Source organism: Chiloscyllium plagiosum, chromosome 4 (genome assembly GCF_004010195.1).
Source record: "Chiloscyllium plagiosum isolate BGI_BamShark_2017 chromosome 4, ASM401019v2, whole genome shotgun sequence".
Classification (NCBI taxonomy): Eukaryota; Metazoa; Chordata; class Chondrichthyes; order Orectolobiformes; family Hemiscylliidae; genus Chiloscyllium; species Chiloscyllium plagiosum.
The window spans coordinates 54,963,699-54,983,381 of NC_057713.1; the positions used below are offsets into that span (position 1 = coordinate 54,963,699).

Genomic DNA, 19,683 nt, shown 5'->3' on the forward strand with positions numbered 1-19,683 from the left:
TCATCTTCCTCCCTCCCTTTCTCTCTCTTCCCCTCTTTCTCACTCTCTCTCTCTCTCTTCCTCCTTCCCCTCTGTCTTGCTCTTTCTCTCTCCTTCCTCCCTCTCCTCTCTCTTTTTACCCCCACTCCCCTCGCTGTCTCTAAAAATAAGGTGTCAACTTTGTGAATCTGTAACACAGGGCTACCTCTAGGCTAAAGAAGTGGATCGCTGGGCGATTGACCATACTAAGTGATCACACTACTGACATATAAGGTCCATCCTCTGGGGGCCTGACATATCAAGAGGTGAATGATGGTACTACAATTAACAACTAAGTGGAGGACAAGTCGACACAAATATTGCCGATCTCAATACTGAGGAGCAGTCTGTGTGTTTATACAAGTGATGAGGCTGAAGCATTGGTTGAGGCACTGGATATTGCCTAGACTTTGGACCCTGACAACATTCCAGCAATAGTGTTGCAGAACTTGCAATTTCCCTATCCGAGCGGTTCAGTACAGCTTCCAATACTGGCATCTACCCAAGTTGATGGGAAATTGTCAAGGTATATGTTTTGTCCAGAAAAAAGCAGGACCATCCAACCAGCCCAATTAATGCTCATGTGTCTACACTGTATAAAAATGAAGGAATGGGTCATCAACAGTGCTGCCAGGAGCCATTTATTCAGCAGTAACTTGCTCACTGATGCTTTGTTTAGATTTTGCGAAAACCACTGAGCTCCTGATCTCACTATAGCCTTGGTCCATATATAGTTCCGTGGTGATTTCCAAAGGTGAGGTCAGAGTGGCAATTTTGACTGCACAATTTGATTGTGCATGGCATCAAGGAGTCCTGGCAGAATTGGAGTCATTAGGAACCAAGGGAAAATCTCTCTGCCTAGCATACTGGAAAGTGGGTTTGGTTGATGGATGTCAATCATCTCAATGGTTTCACTGTTGGAGCTCCTCTGGGTAGTACTCTAAGTCCAACCAACTTCAGCTTCTTCATCAATGATTCTTCCTTCCATAAGATGAGGGATTTGCTGAGTTGCTCCCATTTGTGGCTTCTTGTATGGTGAAGCAGTTCTGTGTTCAAATGCAGTAAGACCTGACTCTGTGGCAGGAAGCATTTGTGCCAGGCAATCACAATCTTCAGATTGAGAGAATTTAATCATTTCCCCGGACATTCAATGATATTATCATTGCAGAATTGCTTAATACCAAAGTTCTGGGTGTTATCATTAATGTGAAAGTGAACTGAGCCAACAATAGAAATATCAATACAGTGGTTAAAACAGTAGAGACTGGGGGTCCTGTGGTGTTGAACCTGGCTCTGGATTTCCTAAAAGGTGCTTATCATCTATAAGATCAAAATTCTGTCCACGTGTCTGGATGAGCACAGCTTAAACAGAACTCAAGCAGTTTGGCATTGTCCAGGACAAAAGTGCTGGCTTGATTGGTGCACTATCGACCACCATAAAACTGTGCTCCCACAACCACTGATGTAGAATGGTACCAGTGTGTACCACCTACAAGATGCAATGCATAATTCACCAAGGTCCCTTGGATAGTCTTGTAAGATTCCTTCAATAGTACTTTCCAAACTCTGAACCACTACTATCTAGAAGGGGCAAGGGCAACAGATAGATAGAAGCACCACCATGTGCAAGTTCACATCTAAGACACTTACCATCCTGATTTGGAAATCTATCACCAGTTCTGCGGAAGCTTCACTGTTAATGCTGACTTCTAATCACGGATACTGCCAGATCTGCTGAGCTTTTCCAGCAATTTATGTTTTTGTTTTTGATTTACAGGATCCACAGTTCTTTCAGTTTTTATTTGCCATTCCTTCACTTCTATCAGAACTCTGGAACTACCTCACTAACAGCATTGTGCATACAAATGCACAAATTGGCTACAGCGACTCAAGGCAGTTTAATACCATCTTTTCAATTGACAGATAATTAATGCTGGGCCAGCCAGAAAAGTCCATATCCCCTGAAGGAATGAAAGAAAGAGTCTTGAGACCACGTTGTTGAAAGCGAATAAATCTGAATTCCTCCCTACTGATATGGAAACTTCATAATTTCTTTTCAGCATTGTAGCTATACAGGAAAAACCAGGGCTGGACAAAGCTCAACAATGAGCTGCAGAATTGTACTAGTGTGAAGTTAACATGCTGTGACATAGGCATACACTTCATTGGAGAGCATCCTTGTTGTTTATGCAATGTCAGGCAATCTCTTTGGCCCAGGGAACAAGTTAAACAATCTCAATCGTGCATATAGTAAATTATTTTTGTTGAGATGTTTTTCAAAAAGTCTGGTTTACATTTTTTTGTTTCCTTACTCTCTCTCTCACATTACAGTTCTTCTTGCTATCCCTTTCATTTTCGATTTTTATTTGACTGTTATTCACTCATTCACTGTCCCAGTAGTGGGCAGCACGGTGGCACAGTGGTTAGCACTGCTGCCTCGCAGCGCCAGAGGCTTGGGTTCAATTCCCGACTCGGGCGACTGACTGTGTGGAGTTTGCACATTCTCCCCGTGTCTGCATGGGCACCCTCCGGGTGCTCCGGTTTCCTCCCACAGTCCAAAGATGTGCATGTCAGGTGAATTGGCCATGCTAAATTGCCCGTAGTGTTAGGTAAAGGGGTAATTGTAGGGGAATGGGTGGGTTACGCTTCGGCGGGTCGGTGTGGACTTGTTGGGTCGAAGGGCCTGTTTCCACACTAAGTAACCTAAAAAAAAAACCTGTAGTCTCCTTGTCCTTTCCTCTTCCTTAATCCTTAAATCTCATTGGATAGGGAGATACAGTGTACATGTAGTTAGCGCAAGTAGATGCCTACAGTGCAAATTAACTGAAGTTGTCAGGAAAAGTTGAAGTAACAGGGAATGTTAGAAAATTCCCCATTCTTGAAAGCATTGGAACTTTTTTTTTAAATCAAAGATACCCCAATATTTGATCTCATTTCAGGTTTTGGCACTGTGTTTAAAATCATCAGTCTTTTATTTCCTCTTTGCAAATGTATCTTAAATTCAAAGGTTACCCATGTACAATTATAATATACATTATCCCATATAAACAGTATAATACAACAGAATTGATAATGTAGAGGCCTATTGAGGTTATAGAGATCAATTAAAGTTCAATTCTTGAATTTGTTGGTTCACTTACTTGTAATGAAAGTGTTGTTTTCCCCACTCCATTACTTTATACTTCCAATGTTAAAATTAGCCAGTATTGCTTAACTATAGATATTTAAAATAATCTTGATGTTGCTTATATAATAATTATATAATAATAGTGGATGGCACAGTGGATAGCACTGCTGCCTCACAGCGCCAGAGACCCGGGTTCAATTCCCGCTTCAGGTGATTGACTGTGTGGAGTTTGCACATTCTCCCCGTGTCTGCGTGGGTTTCCTCCGGGTGCTCTGGTTTCCTCCCGCAGTCCAAAAATGTGCAGGTTAGGTGAATTGGCTGTGCTAAATTGCCTGTAGTGTTAGGTGAAGGGGTAAATGTAGGGGGATGGGTCTGAGTGGGTTGCTCTTCGGAGGGTCGGTGTGGACTTGGGCCGAAGGGCCTGTTTCCACACGAAGTAATCTAATCTAATGATAAAACACACATGTTAATTTGCAGGATATTTGCAATAATTTGCTTTGACAAATGTTATGTTTTGGCATTATAACCTTGCCCATTAGAGTCTGTTTCTGCTCCATTTTATAAGATAGCCTGAATTTGTTGTGAACAAAACAGTTAGGCTGTGTTTCATCTATTTTTTTTCCCCAAGCCGCTAATTCTAATTAGATCTTGCATATGGGCTAGGAAAGTCATTTTTTTATGGACTGTAATATGTATTTTGAAAGATGTCTGTTACTTCTTTGCAATGCTTCTTGTCCCTTTACTTTGGGAAAAGCAGTCAGGGAATTTAAATCATCAGTTCAATATATGTATACCACACTGGTAATTTCTTATCTACCTGACTGTAGAGTGACTCGGTTACTATTGTCAGTGAATGCAGTATAGGCACAAAGCTCAAGTCTGGGAAATATGACAGACTGATTTTGTAATGCTGCTATATCTAGGTTTCAATCATACAGCGTAATAGGTAACTTGTTCAAAATAGCTTGGTTGACAGCAAAGAAACTGAAAAACAATTTATTGTGAATAGACATGTGCACTGACAAATCATTTATGTTTTCATTAAACCATACAATGAGTTCGCCAAGTGAGATGAATATCCTTTCAGAAAGCATTTTTTTCTTAATAAAATTATTCAAGCTAATATGCTACTCAGCATTTTTTCTTTCTCAACTCTAATTGTCACTGGTGTGGTTTGTACATTAAAGCAAAAAATAAGGTTTGGAGAATGGGAGAGATGCACATAGGTATTCTTCTGTATACTAGTAGTTTGGTACCAAAATATGCCGATGTAACTTCAGATTTGTACAGTAGGTAGTCTAACTCAGCTGATAAAAGAATAGTATTACAAATTTAAATTGGCCCGAAAGATCCAACCACAGTCTCTGGGTTATGTGGAGATGATTAGTCTCAGGTCGTTCCACCACAGAAGCAGTACAACTATGCCTCATTGACTTGAATTCAAGAGCAAAACGTTGATGACGATTTGTTGTTTTTGATCATTATTCTGTCTGGTTATTCATACTGGGTAAACAATAGTTTGTTTTTGTCTGTGACTTTGTAATCTGTAAACCCGTTTGCTTGACTTTGTGTTTAAGCATGCAATATGGAAAGGATAGGGCATAAATTAAAACTAGGACAAGGTAAATTATTTATACATAGTGAATATTGCAGCTAATGTGTCCATATTCAAAATATGTGTCAGAATTACATATAATATCAATGTGGTATTCAAAACAGCAACAAATTACAGTGAAATGTGTGTAAACTCTAGACTTGAGCAAATTCCTTCTTTGCTGTGTCAAAATTCTGGGACTCGCCGTCAGTAAGCAATGCTGGAATTTCTTTATCAAACAGACTGCATCAGTTCAAGATGATGGCTTGCCACCATCTTCTCAAGCAATGATGGCCACATCCCATTAATTAATAAATTGAAACAATTCATGAGCAGAATCACGAAAGCCTAAGACCAAATGTTGGATGATTTCTTATTGGTTCATAGACAAGCGAATGGAAGAAATAAGTAATTTTGCTGGAAAAGATGAACACCCCCACCCTCAAATCCCCTACCACCTTTCACAGCAGCCACTGACATTATCGAAAACTTAATGGCCAGAATGATGGACAGCCACTTTGACAGCTGCTGTCAAACAGTAAATAGCTAAGGTAAATGTGAGTTTAAAATACCAGGAGGATAGGATGTCAGGATGCCAATTAGGTAGGTTACCAGCTGGGCAAGGGGTAGGGTGTATTTCATAGTCTAAGATTTTCTGAGTAGCTATGAACTAATTTTCTCCAAACTGAGTTCTCCAATTTAAATGGAGACTTTCAGAGGGTTCCAGAGATAGAGAATTGTCCAGTGGAATCTTCAATGTCCCAAACAATTCCTTTTGAGTCTTCTACAGTGACAATTCTTGAGGGTCTCTGGGTGCAACACCCATCTACGCTGGAATAATCTGGGCCAGAATCTTTGAAGCAGGTTGTATAATTACCACAGTTCAGGTTATGGGGAGGTCTTGGGACAGAAGAAACCAAAAATAGCCAACATACAATGTGTGACATTATGCATTGACTATACATATCGTTATTTACTTCCAGTCAGTAGCATGCTCTTGTGCATGATGTAACTTTTATTCCACTAAAAATAGATTCTTGAGAAAGATTTCATCCTCCTGAATGGTTTCTATTATCGCGTTCTGGCAGAATTACTTTATTTCTTTGCCTCTGTTTGAAAACACTAAGGAAAAGGACAGCCAGTTCTATCTAGTTGGATTTACTGAACAACTTGTGTATCTGAATCATTAGTTGCAAGCATATTTTGAAACAGTTAGCATGTAGCACAGGGCAATTGCTTGAAGACAAAATTTAATTGGACAGATTCAACCCAATACTTGCCAAATATCAGAAGAGGCCATTTTATATACTTTATAAATCCCAAGGATTCACTGACCGCAGTTAGAGCCCAACAATGCTGTCTGGCACACTGACTCCTTGACAGGATTTAGTCCCTGTTTTGGGACCAAGTATGAGTCCTGAGCCTGCAGTTGCTGGAAGCAAGAATGGTGGAGCTATTCTCTTGAAAGTGCAGATGGTGGTGGTTACCTAGTGCTGACTTGGAGCACCCTGATTTTCACTGGGACCCTGGGACAGTGTGAGAATGTAAAGATTCATCAGAATGGAGGGACCTTCAAAAGGATAAAAATATGATTGTTTTGGAGGGGTAAGGTGACAGGTCCCATGTATGGAGGGAAAAATCCTCCAGTAGATCATTAGTTCCAGAGTTGTGGCTAAGTACACCTTCTGACCCTGATATTACGGCAGTGAGCCTTTGTTGCTCATGGCATCCCAACCTGTATCAGTGAAACCACCTACCCTGACCTTAGCTGTTAATTCTGGATCATGAATGTTTGCGATTCATGATACTAATTATCTTCTGATATAATGTGTGCACATATGGACACCTTGCACAAAATTTAAGCTAGTCTGTTGTCTGCGGAGGCAAAAAATATCAAAGACTGAACTAGTTCACAGGCATGCCTGCAGATGTTTGGGTTTTGTGCTGAGCGCATGAAACTACCAAGAGAAGCCCAAAGAATGAGAAGCACAGCTAATGATGTACTGGCAACAAGACCCTTTGGTTGACTATTTGCAGTTAAACATAGGTAACCTGGTGCTTTTTGCTGACTAGGGGTCCACCTTCTGTTAGAAAAGTTTTCTGTGGCGTCAATTAAGTTAAGATCTTATATTGGGGTTGGTTGAAACAATATTCCCAAAATCTGCCACACTGTGTAGTGTGAAATTGTGAAATATAAATCAAGCATGAACATTTTACCTCTTATCTGTTTCAAAACTTCATAATTTTTAATGTGCTATTAAACTTGCTGATTTCTGTTCCAACAGCACCAGACAATGTCACCTTCTCTTGGATGTCTTCAATTCAACAGAACATGAACTAACTGTTAGTGCAAAAAACAATGATGATTTGATCCTACATGCTGGAGAGTGCCAGAGGTAGGTGACTGATAGCCTGATCAATAATTGCAAACTTGATGGAATTGAAAATTTCAAGTCTCTCTTTTTGGGAAAGACTCCTGTATTGATGTCTCAATTAAAGATGGAAAAAGATTGGCAGAAAATTTTAATTGCATTTCAATGGATAATGATATTAAGAAATTTGAAATCATAGTCCATGCCAATTTTACATGTCATTCCATCTTTGCATGGGCAGTAACTTGATTTAAGTTAACCAGTCATTTTTATTTATGTATATCTGCAATAATAGTGCACAAACACAGTAACATTGATGTAACCAATGTGATTGTGTTTGTGACGACATTTCTGAAGAAGCGTTATACCAGAATGTTGACTTCTTCACCACCTCTTGCTGTGTTCTCCAGCCTCTTAATTGTCTATCATAATCATGTTTTGGCATGCGCTAAGTCTTATTAGCAAAGATTAAACAGTTTGGGACTCTACTTGCTTGAGTTTAGAAGAATAAGAATTGATCTCATTTAGACACATGGATTGTAAAAAGCCTTGACACAGTAAATGCGGAGAAGATATTTCCCCTCAGTCTCAGTCTAGAGAACATAGTCTCAGAATAAAGGGTAGCAAGCAATTTAAGACTGAGATGAGGAGAAATCTCTTCTCTGTGGATTCAGAGTCTTTAGAACTCCTCACCTTGGTCCTTGTGTATATTTAAGGCTGTAGTAGATTCTTGCTCAGTAGTGGAATCAAGGGTTATAGGGAAACGATTAGGAAAGGAGACATGAGGAATGTCGGAAATGTGTTGCTGGAAAAGCGCAGCAGGTCAGGCAGCATCTAGGGAACAGGAGAATCGACGTTTCGGGCATTAGCCCTTCTTCAGGAATGGCTTTAAAAGATAGGCTAATGCCCGAAACGTCAATTCTCCTGTTCCCTAGATGCTGCCTGACCTGCTGCGCTTTTCCAGCAACACATTTCCATCTCTGATCTCCAGCATCTGCAGACCTCACTTTCTCCTCCATGAGGAATGTCGGGTCAGCTATGAATGCAGGAGCAAGTTTGAGAGGATGAATAGCTTACTCCTGTTCTTATTTCCTATTTCTTATCACAGAGCCTGAGCACATGCACATGGTCATGTACAGGAAAATGTGAGCTAGCAACTGGAGTAGGCTGTTCAGTGCTTCAAATCTGCTCTGCCATTTAACATAATCATTAGCTAATCTCATCTCTGTCTAAAATATACTTTCCTGTCCAATTTCAATCAATCACAGAGACTTGGTTGAAGGAAAGGCATGACGATTGGCAATTAAATGTTCCAGAATATAGACGTTTCAGACAGGCCGGGGGGGGGGGGGGGGGGGGGGTGGAGTTGCATTGCTGGTCAAGGACGATATCACGGCTGTGCTAAAGGAGCACACGATGGAGGTCTTGGGTAATGAGGCATTATGGGTGGAGCTGAGAAATAAGGGCGCAGTTACACTGTTGGGGCTGTATTACAGGCCTCCCAACAGTGAGCGTGAAGTAGAAGAACAAATAGGTAAACAGATTGTGGAAAGATGTAGTGGCAATAGGGTAGTGGTGATGGGAGATTTTAATTTTCCCAACATTGACTGGGATACATTTACCGCCAGAGGTCTGGATGGGGTAGAATTTATAAGAAGCATCCAGGAGAGTTTTCTAGAGCAGTGTGTCAATAGTCTGACTAGGGAATGGGCCATATTGGATTTGGTACTGGGGAATGAGCCAGATCAGGTGGTAGAAGTTGCAGTGGGGGATTTCTTTGGGAACAGTGACTACAATTCTGTCAGTTTTAGAATACTCGTAGATAAAGAAGAGAGTGGTCCTAAGGGAAGAGCACTAAACTGGGCCAAGGCCAATTATGTCAAAATTAGGCAGGAGCTTAGAAATGTGGATTGGACTCAGCTATTTGAAGGGAAGTCCACATTTGAGATGTGAGAGGCTTTAAAAGATAGGCATGTCCCGTTGAAGGCAAAGGATAGGCATGTCCCGTTGAAGGCAAAGGATAGGAAGGGCAAGATGCGTGAACCGTGGATGACAGGAGAAATTGTACGATTAGCCAAGTGGAAAGGGGAAGCATATATAAGGTCTAGGCAGCTAAGAACAGAACGGGCCCTGGAAGAATATCGGAAGAGTAGTTGAAACTTTATTGCTGGAACAGCACAGCAGGTCAGGCAGCATCCAGGGAACAGGAGATTCGACGTTTCGGGCACAGGCCCTTCTTCAGGAATCCTGAAGAAGGGCCTGTGCCCGAAACGTCGAATCTCCTGTTCCCTGGATGCTGCCTGACCTGCTGTGCTGTTCCAGCAATAAAGTTTCAACTTTGATCTCCAGCATCTGCAGACCTCACTTTCTCCTATCGGAAGAGTAGGACAAGTCTTAAACGAGGAATCAAGCGGGCTAAAAGGGGTCATGAAATGGCTTTAGCGAGCAGAATTAAGGAGAATCCCAAAGCATTTTATTCTTATATAAGAAGCAAACGGCTAACTAGAGAAAGGATTGGTCCACTAAAGGATAACGAAGGAAGGATGTGTGTCGAACCTGAGAGAATGGGTGAACTTCTGAATGATTACTTTGCATCAGTGTTCACTGAGGAGTGGAACATGATGAATGTTGAAATTAGAGATAGAAGTTTGATTAGTCTGGATCACGTTGACATAAGTAGGGAAGATGTGTTGGGTAGGCAAGAGGTTAAGGTTGTCAAATCCCCAGGACCGGATGGGATCTATCCCGGGTTGCTGAAGGAGGCAAGAGAGGAAATAGCTGGGGCCCTGACAGATATCTTTGTGGCATCCTTAAATAGAGGTGAGGTGCCAGAGGACTAGAGGGTTGCTCATGTTGTCACCCTGAACAAGAAGGGTAGTAGGGATATTCCGTGTAACTACAGACCAGTGAGTCTGACGTCAGTGGTGGGAAAGTTGCTGGAGAAGATACTGAAGGATAGGATCTATTTATATTTAGAAAAGAATGGATTTATCAGTGATAGGCAACATGGTTTTGTACGGGGGAGATAGTGCCTTACCAACTTAGAGCTCTTTGAGGAAGTGACCAAGTTGATAGATGAAGGAAGGGCTGTTGATGTCATATACATGGACAGGTGTTTGAAAAGGTTCCCCATGGTAGACTAATGGAGAAAGTGAAGTCACATGATGTGCAGGGTATTCTAGCTAGGTGGATAAAGAACTGATTGAGCAACAGGAGACAGAGTAGTAGTTGAAGGGAGTTTTTCGAAATGGAGAAAGGTGACCAGTGGTGTTCCACAGGGGTCGGTGTTAGGGCCACTGTTGTTTGTAATATACATAAATGATCTGGAAGAGGGCACTGTTGGTATGATCAGCAAGTTTGCAGATGACACGAAGATTAGTTGAGTAGCAGAAAGCATAAGGATATAGATAGACTGGAGAGTTGGGTGGAAAAGTGGCAGGTGGTTTTCAATCCAGAAAAATGTGAGGTGATGCATTTAGGCAAGACTAATTCTAGAGCGAATTATACAATGGACGGAAGAGCCTTGGGAAAAGTTGATGGGCAGAGAGATCTGGGAGTGCAGGTCCATTGTACCCGGAAGGTTACTGCACAGGTGGATAGAGTGGTCAAAAAGACATATAGTGTGCTTGCCTTCATTGGGTGCGGGTATTGAGTATAAGAGCTGGCAAGTCACATTAAAATTGTACAAGACATTGGTTTGGCTGCATTTAGAATACTGTGTACAGTTCTGGTCTCCACATTACCAAAAGAATGTGGACGCTTTGGAGATGGTGCAAAGAAGGTTTATGAAGATGTTGCCTGGTATGGAAGGTGCTAGCTATGAAAAAAAAGTTGAGTAGGTTAGGTTTATTTTCATTAGAGAAAAGGAGTTTGAGGGGGAACCTGATTGAGGCTTACAAAACCATGAAGGGTATAGACAAGGTGGATAGAGAAAAGCTTTTTCCAAGATTGAAGGATTCAATAACGAGAGGTCACGCTTTCAAGGTGAGAGGTGGAAAGTTTAAGGGGGATACACGTGGTAAGTACTTCACGCAGAGGGTGGTGGACGTTTGGAACGCATTGCCAGGAGAGATGGTAGAGGCAGGCACAGTAGATTCATTTAAGATGCGTCTGGACAAATGCATGAGTAGGTGGGGAGCAGAGGGATACATAGGAATTGACCGACAGGTTTAGACAGTACTTTTGGATCGGCTCAGGTTTGGAAGGCCGATCCTGGGTTGTAAGTTTTCTTTGTTTTTTTTCTTTGTTCTTTTAGTCTGTTACTAATTAAAAAGTAACTATCTGCTCTTCAAGATTATTCAATGTCCTTGCATTCACAGCAATCTGAGATAGTAAATTCACAACTCTTTGAGAGAAGTAATTCCTCCTCATCTCTGTTAAATCTGCCATGTCTTAACCTAAGATTGACCTCTGATTCTAGATTATCTCAGAAGGGGAAGCATCTGCTGTACATTAACTATCAATTCCCTTCAGCATCTCGTATTCTTAAATTAGATCGCCTTTCACCGGTCTAAACTCTAGTAAGTATAGTCCTTAACTGGCATTGTGTAAGAATTTGCATTTGGGAAATGACGTTAGATAATACACATTTGTGCAGAACAGTCATGCATAATGGCCATGTTGATATTATCACCAGTCGTTTTGAAATCTTGTTTAACATGAATTTAACTAAAAATACTCTAAGCAACATAGTTATTGATGCTTTCTGTTCAAATAATTGCTACTACAATTTTTCTAGAAATCACACTTGCAACATGTTGGCTGTTATGTGTTGTATTGTGTTAACGGTTACTAAATCATACAAAGAATTTTATGTGGAGTGTGTGTTCTTTAAAGTAACCACAGTCTGATCAGACCATAGGACTCTGCTCTCATTGGAGAGACAGCCTGAGGGTCACCATGTCTCAGGCTAAGGGAGAGGTTGAGAAGGAGAATCCTTCTAAATAACTTCAGCCAGTGCAGGAATTGAACCCACACAGATGGGATCACTCTGCATTGCAAACCAGCTGACCAGCCAACTGAGCAGGCCAGCGGAAATATAGACTAATGCTTCACAGGAAGCCTCTGTTAAAACCATGTTGAAATTCATGCATGTATTTGTGCAGTAATCTGAATTAGCCTCAGACAAAGGACTGATAATAATCAGAAGTATGTACAAGCTTACAGTAGTGAAAGGGGAAACAAAATAGTTGCCAAATATGGTGTTAAGAGGGTTTAAACTAGTACAGTGTCTATAAATAATTATATACTTGGAAATTCCAAAATTTGAAGTAAAAATAGAGGAAAAAGATCGCAAATATATATAAGAGCTGGAGAAACTCCGCAGATCTGGCAGCATCTGTGGAGAGAGAAATAAAGTTAGCATTTTGAGTCTGATATTACTCTTCTTTGGAACTCACTACAAAGACTATCGTGTTTCAGCTTTATTGCGTTTAAGAGAAAAAACAAAGCTTGGATTATTTTAACATTTACAGTGAATGTTAACTTGAATTAAAATAAATAATGATAGATGTGTATTATGTAAAACATATATGCCCATGCGCGCATTTTATTTCCTTGTTACCTCAGTACTAATGCATTGTCTGTACTTTTACTGAATGAGAAATTGATGAAAGATCTTTTCAAATGCGCTAAGCGGAGGATGAGATAGTTACAGAACAATGTTAGTCCGAGACTTGAAAGCGTGTTATTTGTTTGCTCCCTGATTAGGTTGGAGTTTGTTCTTTTTCCTTTTATCATCCGTACGTAGAAGGCAGTACAGTGGGTGAATATTCATAAGCATTGTTCTTACTATCTTTCAAGATTGCTTCAGTCAAGTTTTACTCTGTCCTATCAATAGTTGAACTCTTGCTTTACTCCATTTGGACATGTATTGAACATTATATGTCGTAACATGTTTAGTGAAAGGCTAATATTGCTATATAAGCAATGACTTTACTACTTTTCATGCTGGCATCTGAAGAAGATTGTGCAGGGTTTCATTTCTGGGTGTTGAGCACCACTTCTTTGTGACTACAAGTTGCAGAATTGTCGTCATCAAATTAGATCATCATCACTTTGTCATATTGCAAAGTAAAGTCTCCAGAAACTATTTGCCATTCATGAAACTATTTAGTAAGCCATGTAATTCTATCCTAGCAATAAAATTATTTTTTATTTGCGCATGAGTAAGAATAAACAGAGAAATTGCATATTATATTGAAATGGAGTCTGGCACCTCATACCTGCCAATTTGGAGAAACATAATATTGGGACTCTCAACAGTCTCAAGGTGATATTGTGATATGGGTGATACTTATTTGAGATTTTGGCAGGGAGAGGCTCTGTATTAACACTTAAATTGGAGATGAAAGCCTTTGATATTTGAACATGCAAGAAACATTGGGTACTCAATTATACTAGCATCATGAGCCAAGTCCACAACAAAAAGGTTAACTTCAAAAAGATGAATAACAAATTAGAATCAATTTGTTTGTGAACATTTAGATGGATGCTAAATAAACAGTTATAGAAGAATAATGCTTGAAATATAGGACAGACGGGTAGCTCGGATCAGCAAACTACATGGTAGCTTGCGGTGTAAACAAAGTAAACAATGGGAGATCATCAGAAAAGAATGGTGTTAATCATGCAGGATTTCAGTCTACTTAGAGATGGGCAGAAATAGCCTTGATGAGTTCATAGAATGTTTTCAAGTTGGTACCTTGTGGACCTGGTGTTGTGATAGGATAAATTAATGATCTTCTAGCACCCTTGATTTGCAGCAATCATAATATGATTGAATCTCACACTCCAAATGAGTCCAGAACTAATATTTTGAACTTTTTATTAAGGGTCATTATGTTGGCATGAAAGCAGAAAAACTAGAAGTAACTGGTAATTTCTGTTATGGGACAGGTCAATAGAAATGCATTTCTAGGACTATTTCAGATTACATAGAATAAACAGTTTCCAATGAGAAAATAAAGTTTTGGGGAACTGGTACAGGTAAATTTCTGTCAGATGTGGAAGGATCCTTTGGTGCTTTGGACAGAGGTGAAGGGGTAGGTGTGGGTGCAGGTTTTGCCCTTCTTGTGGTGATAGGGGAAGGTGCTGGGAGTGGAGTGTGGGTTAGTGGGAGGGGGGTGGGACCGCGTAGATCTGATGAGGGAGTCTCCTCTCCATTGGGGAGACAGGATGCCAACTTGTGGATTGTTTCAAAGGAGACCTGTGGGATACCTGCACCAACCAACCCCACCTCTCTGTGGCTGAACACTTCAACTCCCCCACCCACTCCTCCAAAGAAATGCAGGTCTTGGGCCACTTTCATCGCCAAACTCTTACCACCCGACGCCTGGAGGAAGAACGCCTCATATTCCACCTTGGGACCCTGCAGCCACACAGGATCAATGTGGATTTCACCAGTTTCCTCATTTCCACTCACCCCACATTATCCCAATCCCAAGCCTCCAACTCAGCACCACCCTCTTGACCTGTCCATCACCTTTCCCATCTATCCGCTCCACCCTCCTCTCTGACCTATCACCTTCTCCCCCCCCCACCTTCATGTACCTATCACATTCTCAGCTGCCTCATCCTCCCCATCCCCCTCCCATTTATCTCTCAGCACCTCAGCACACAAGCCTCATTACTGGTGAAGGGTTTATGCCCAAAATGTTGATTCTCCTGCTCCTCGGATGCTGCCTGACCTGCTGTGCTTTTCCAGCACCATGCTCTTGACTCTGACCTTTAGTATCTGCAATCCTCACTTTCTCCTTGTTGTTTAGATATTCCAGGGGTGAGTGTAGGCATAGGGAAATGACATCCGCTGTGGACCTGTTAGGCCAGTAGGCAAATTGCAGGGGGTCAAGGCAGGCTGGGAGGCGAGCGTTGATGTGGGCCATGACCAACCTCTCGAAGCACTTCATGATTGTCGAGATCAGAGCCACTAGGTAATAATCATTAAGGCGCGTTGCATGTGCTTTCTTAGGTATGAGGATGATGGTGGTCGTCTTGAAGTAGGTGCGAACTACGACTTATAGGAGGGAGAAGTTGAAGACTTTGGTGAATACTCCACCAGTTGGTCCACACAGGATCTAAATGCTCGGTTGTGGACTCTCTTATCCTGTCGTTTTCGTTCGGACTGATCTGATGGCTGTTGCGGTGACGGAGGGAACAGATGCATCCAAGCTGTCAGGGCAGGTGATACTGTGCTGCTGGCATTCTGCTTGAACTCAGCATAGAAAACATTGAGCACATCAGGGAGGGAAGTGTCTTTGTCTGCTATCCTGTTCTGCTGCATTTTGTATCCCATAATGTTGTTATACCTTGTCATAAGCAGTGGATGTCCAGACAGTTGGTTTAGGCCTCTAACTTGGTCTGGTACTGCCTCGGCATTTCTGGCTTTGTGGAGATCTGGATTCCTTAAGTCTAGGTCATTCGACCTAAATATTGCACATTTGGTTTTTAGTGGGTAATGGATTTTTTGGTTCGTCCAAGGTTTCCAGTCGGGGAGCACTTGGATTGATGACTTTGGCATGCTGTCCTCCCCAAATTTTGTAATGAAGTCATTGTTGGTGGTGGTGTACTTGTCTAGGTTTTCTGCTGGACTGATACAGTCCAGTCCACCAATTCCAAGCAGTCTGGGATTCGCTCTTGTGCTGCCTTGGACCAGCATTGCATTTCTTTCTGTGAAGGATCCTCCTGTCCCAGCTTCTGCTTGTAAGCTGGGAGGAGGAACACAGCGCTATGATCTGATTTTCTGAAATGTGGATAGGGGATGGAGCAGTGTACTTCTTTGGCTGTGTAGCATTAGTCCAAGATGCTCAATCCTCTGGTGGGGCAGAAACCGTGTTGGTGGTACTTTGTCAGCACCCTCTCAAAATTGGCTTGGTTGAAGTCGCTGGCCACGATGAATAAGGCCTTGGGGATTTTGGCTCTAGGATGGTTTTTGCAGGGCAAATTATATCCAGGACATTCTTCACTTTGGCCTGGTGTGTACATAGACTACTATCAGGATAGCAGAGATGAATTCACATGGCAGATCGTAAGGGCAATATTTTACTGTAAGATATTCTATGTGGCTTGGCAGAGTTGCCATGTCTGAGTACCAGCTAATGTTGATTAGGAAGCATATTCCTCTACTGTTTGCCTTATGTGAGGGTGCCATGCAGTCTGTGCAATGTATGGAGAAACCCTCAGCTTGCAAGGTATGGTAGGATTCAACCAAATCTCTCTGAAACCGAGCATACAGCATTCTCTCAGTTCCCTCTGGAAAATAAGTCTAGATCGGAGTTCATCCATGTTGTTTTTGATAGCCTGGACATTTGGGTAGGAGGAATTTGAAATTGTATTATTTCTGCCTCATCTTGCATAGCAGCACGTTCTCCCTGTTTTCTTGTAGGTTTCTTGCATTTGGACAGTCTGGGGAGTTTGTGATGAGAGTCCACTGCTTCAGGCTGTGAGTGAGTCTGGTTCAGATGGGCTGGGCCTCCCCGAGGGAGGGACGCTGCAAAATTGTAGTTAAGACCTGGGCTGGTCTAGTGTTTTTGGGACAAGTCGTGGCGATAGGATTTTCGCCCCCGAACAGTCCCGGGTGTTGGTGATGCATAACTTCTGTGGGATCGGAGACTGGGCCTGTCCTGGCCCTCCCCAGGGTTGCGTTGCTGCAGGTCTCCGGTTAGGCCGTGGAATTGAGTTTCTGCTGAGGCTGATTTTTAGTTCTGGGCCAGCGGCTGGATCTTGGGTTCCACGCGTCCTCATGGGTCCTGCAGGAAGCCAATAAGCCTGCCCTTGGCCAGTATTGATAGTATTCTAATCTGGGCATCCTTAGGATCCTCTGACCTGTAAGTAGATTTAAAAGAACATGATTAGTAATTTTTACAGACTTTGAATTTAGGATTGAAAGTGTGGATTGGTTATAAGAAATACTAGAGTAAGATCTGCTGTACAGAACTTGCAAGGAGTTGCCCAATGTCGGTGACATGTTAAATCTTGGAGCTCTCATTGTCAGTTTTATATTCTTCGCTGATTTACGCTGATAGTTTATTTTCACTAAATCATTACCTTTTTAGTCCTCCTTGGTTGGATTCTGAATTTATCCCAGTCTTTGAGGGTCTCACTAACTTTGGCCTCAATTTTACTTTTTTGTTAACTTTAACTTTATTCTCTCCTGAGCTTCCTTGGTTAGCCATGATTAGTTTATTCCTCTCTTGGAATCTTTCCTTGTTACTGGAATATATTTTTGCGGAAAGTCATGAGTTGTCTCCTTGTGTCTGCCACTGATTGCTGAGCGTTTTTCCTCCTAATCTATCTATCCAGCCCACTTCAGCCAACTCTATCCTCATTTAATTGTAGTTCCCATTATTTAAGTTAAATATAAAAGTTGCTTCCATTCCATATTCCTCACACTCAAACTGAATGTTCAGTTATATTATGTTATGATCACTACTTCCTCGGGGATCTTTTGCTCTGAGCTCATTAATTAAACCTGCTTCATTACCCAAATCCAAGTTCGCTGTTCTCCAGTTGGCTCTCTGGCATTTTTCTATATAAAAAAGATGGAAGGAGACTGCAAGGAAAGGTTAAGTGAGTAGGCACAAATCTGGCAAATAGAATATAATGTGGGAAAATGTGAAGTTATCTATTTGGTAGGAGGAATTAAAAAGGAAGCCTATTCTCTAAATTGTGAGAGGATGCAGAGGGATCTTAGTGTCCCAGTGCATGATTCTCAAAATGTTAGTGTATAGATATAGCAAGTAATTAGGAAAGATGATATGTTATTATTTAATGATAAGGAAATTGAATATATAAATATGGAGTCCATGCTTCTGTTCTGCAGAGCACTGGTGATACCACGTGGAGTGTGTACACATATTGACCACCTTATTTAAGAAAGGATGTCAATTGGTTGGAAACAGTTTAAAGATCTGTTTACAAGATCAATATGCAGCATGCATGAGTTGTCTTGTGGGTAAAGATAGATGAAGCTAGGATCTTTCTGCTGCAGCTTAGAATAGTAAAACGTGACTTGATGGAAATACAGTTAGTTCTGCTATAATGTGCATATCTTCAACGTGAATGAGCTTTAACATGATTGAAGAAATTAGACCATCATTTGTGGAACGCAAACTTTCCTTACCTGTATTGGTTATTATGCGATTTCGGCCCAAAGAGCTTAAATGGCGTGGCTCTTGCACGATTTTCTTATAGCGCAAGATCACGCGAAAACTGGACTGTAGTACTATATCAGAAATGACTTTATATAACATCATGAAGGTTCTCAACAGAGTATATGTGAAAACTGTGTTACTTCTTGTGGGAGACTGTGAAAGCAGGATGTAAGTAGACTGCAAAGAAAGATTGAGTAGGCACAAATCTGGAAAATAGAATATAACGTAGGGAAATGTCAAATTGTGAAATAGCCTGAAAAGGAAACCAGTTGTTGCCCATTTATGATGTAGAAATTATTTTACTGAGTGTCACGAATCTTTGAAACTCTCTTCTTTACAAATGTGCAGACAGTTTCTTTGAATCTTTTAAAGGTGGATAGATCCTTGATAAGCTATTGAGAGTAGGGGATATAAGGCTATTGAGAGTAGATGGGAATGTGGAGTAATCAAATCAGTGTGATCTTATTGAATGGTGGAGTAGGCTCAAGGTGCTGCATGACATGCACCTGTTCTGAATTCATATATCCATAAACTCAGAATTTGTGACAGTAAATGGATTTTAAAAATTGCACATGAAATACAGAATTGACTGCAAGGATTCTAGGTTTCTAGTCCAGTGTTATGAAGGTTCATAACATTATTATTTTGGAACTTAGATTTGAAAGCGGAGGAAAAATGGATTTAAGTTTTCAATTCTGTCAAGATCTAACCCATTTTGTTTTCAAAGGTCAGAAAGTAAATTTGAACATGAAGTTCAAAGCAGCATTTACAAGAAGTCATGTGATTTCACCAAAATGACCAGCAAGCCACAGAGTGAGCAACTTTGTAAAGATGTTTGTGGTTTTACAACTACGTGTGTGTGTGTGTGTGTGTGTGTGTGTGTGTGTGTGTGTGTGTGTGTGTGTGTGTGTGTGTGTGAGAGAGAGAATATGTACAAGAAACAAGTTCATGTGGGGGAAGGCCCATTAGCAGAAGGGCTATTATTAACAGTCTCCAAGCAGTCAGGTCTTGGGAGAAGTCCTGAGCTGCTTAAATATCAGTGAGCGGAAAGCTCCAGAATTAGAAGGCTTTGGGGATAGCAGAGAGAAAGATCTTCTGTAAGGCTGTTGAAGACATGAGTTTAGGGAATCCAAGTTAAGTTAATAGTGTGCTGATTTTTGTTTTCACAGTCTCAGGGAGAGCAATAAAGTGAAGAAACCTGCCAAAATGAAGCTAAATACAGCCATGCCAGATGAGCAAGAAACTTTAATGGGATGATAGAGATGACTTTTGACTGAAGTTGGTGTCTGTAAGAGTCTTGCAGAGATGAATTTCTGATGTTTGTAATGACTTTGTTTAAATAGTTCTTGAGTAGTCTAATACAGTTTTTAATATCGTAAGTGTAATATGATAAATGTATATTGTCAATGTATATTGGCAATC

General features: G+C 41.1%; 1 protein-coding gene across 1 annotated transcript in view; it reads left to right on the forward strand.

Annotated features, from left to right (window-relative positions):
* trappc9 (trafficking protein particle complex subunit 9) overlaps window positions 1-19,683 on the forward strand; it is a 598,494-nt gene that overhangs the window by 208,363 nt on the left and 370,448 nt on the right. Inside the window, exon 19 of the mRNA XM_043689331.1 lies at window positions 7,025-7,135. Within this exon, the coding sequence (XP_043545266.1) occupies window positions 7,025-7,135 (111 nt within the window). The remainder of the gene's footprint in view (window positions 1-7,024; window positions 7,136-19,683) is intronic.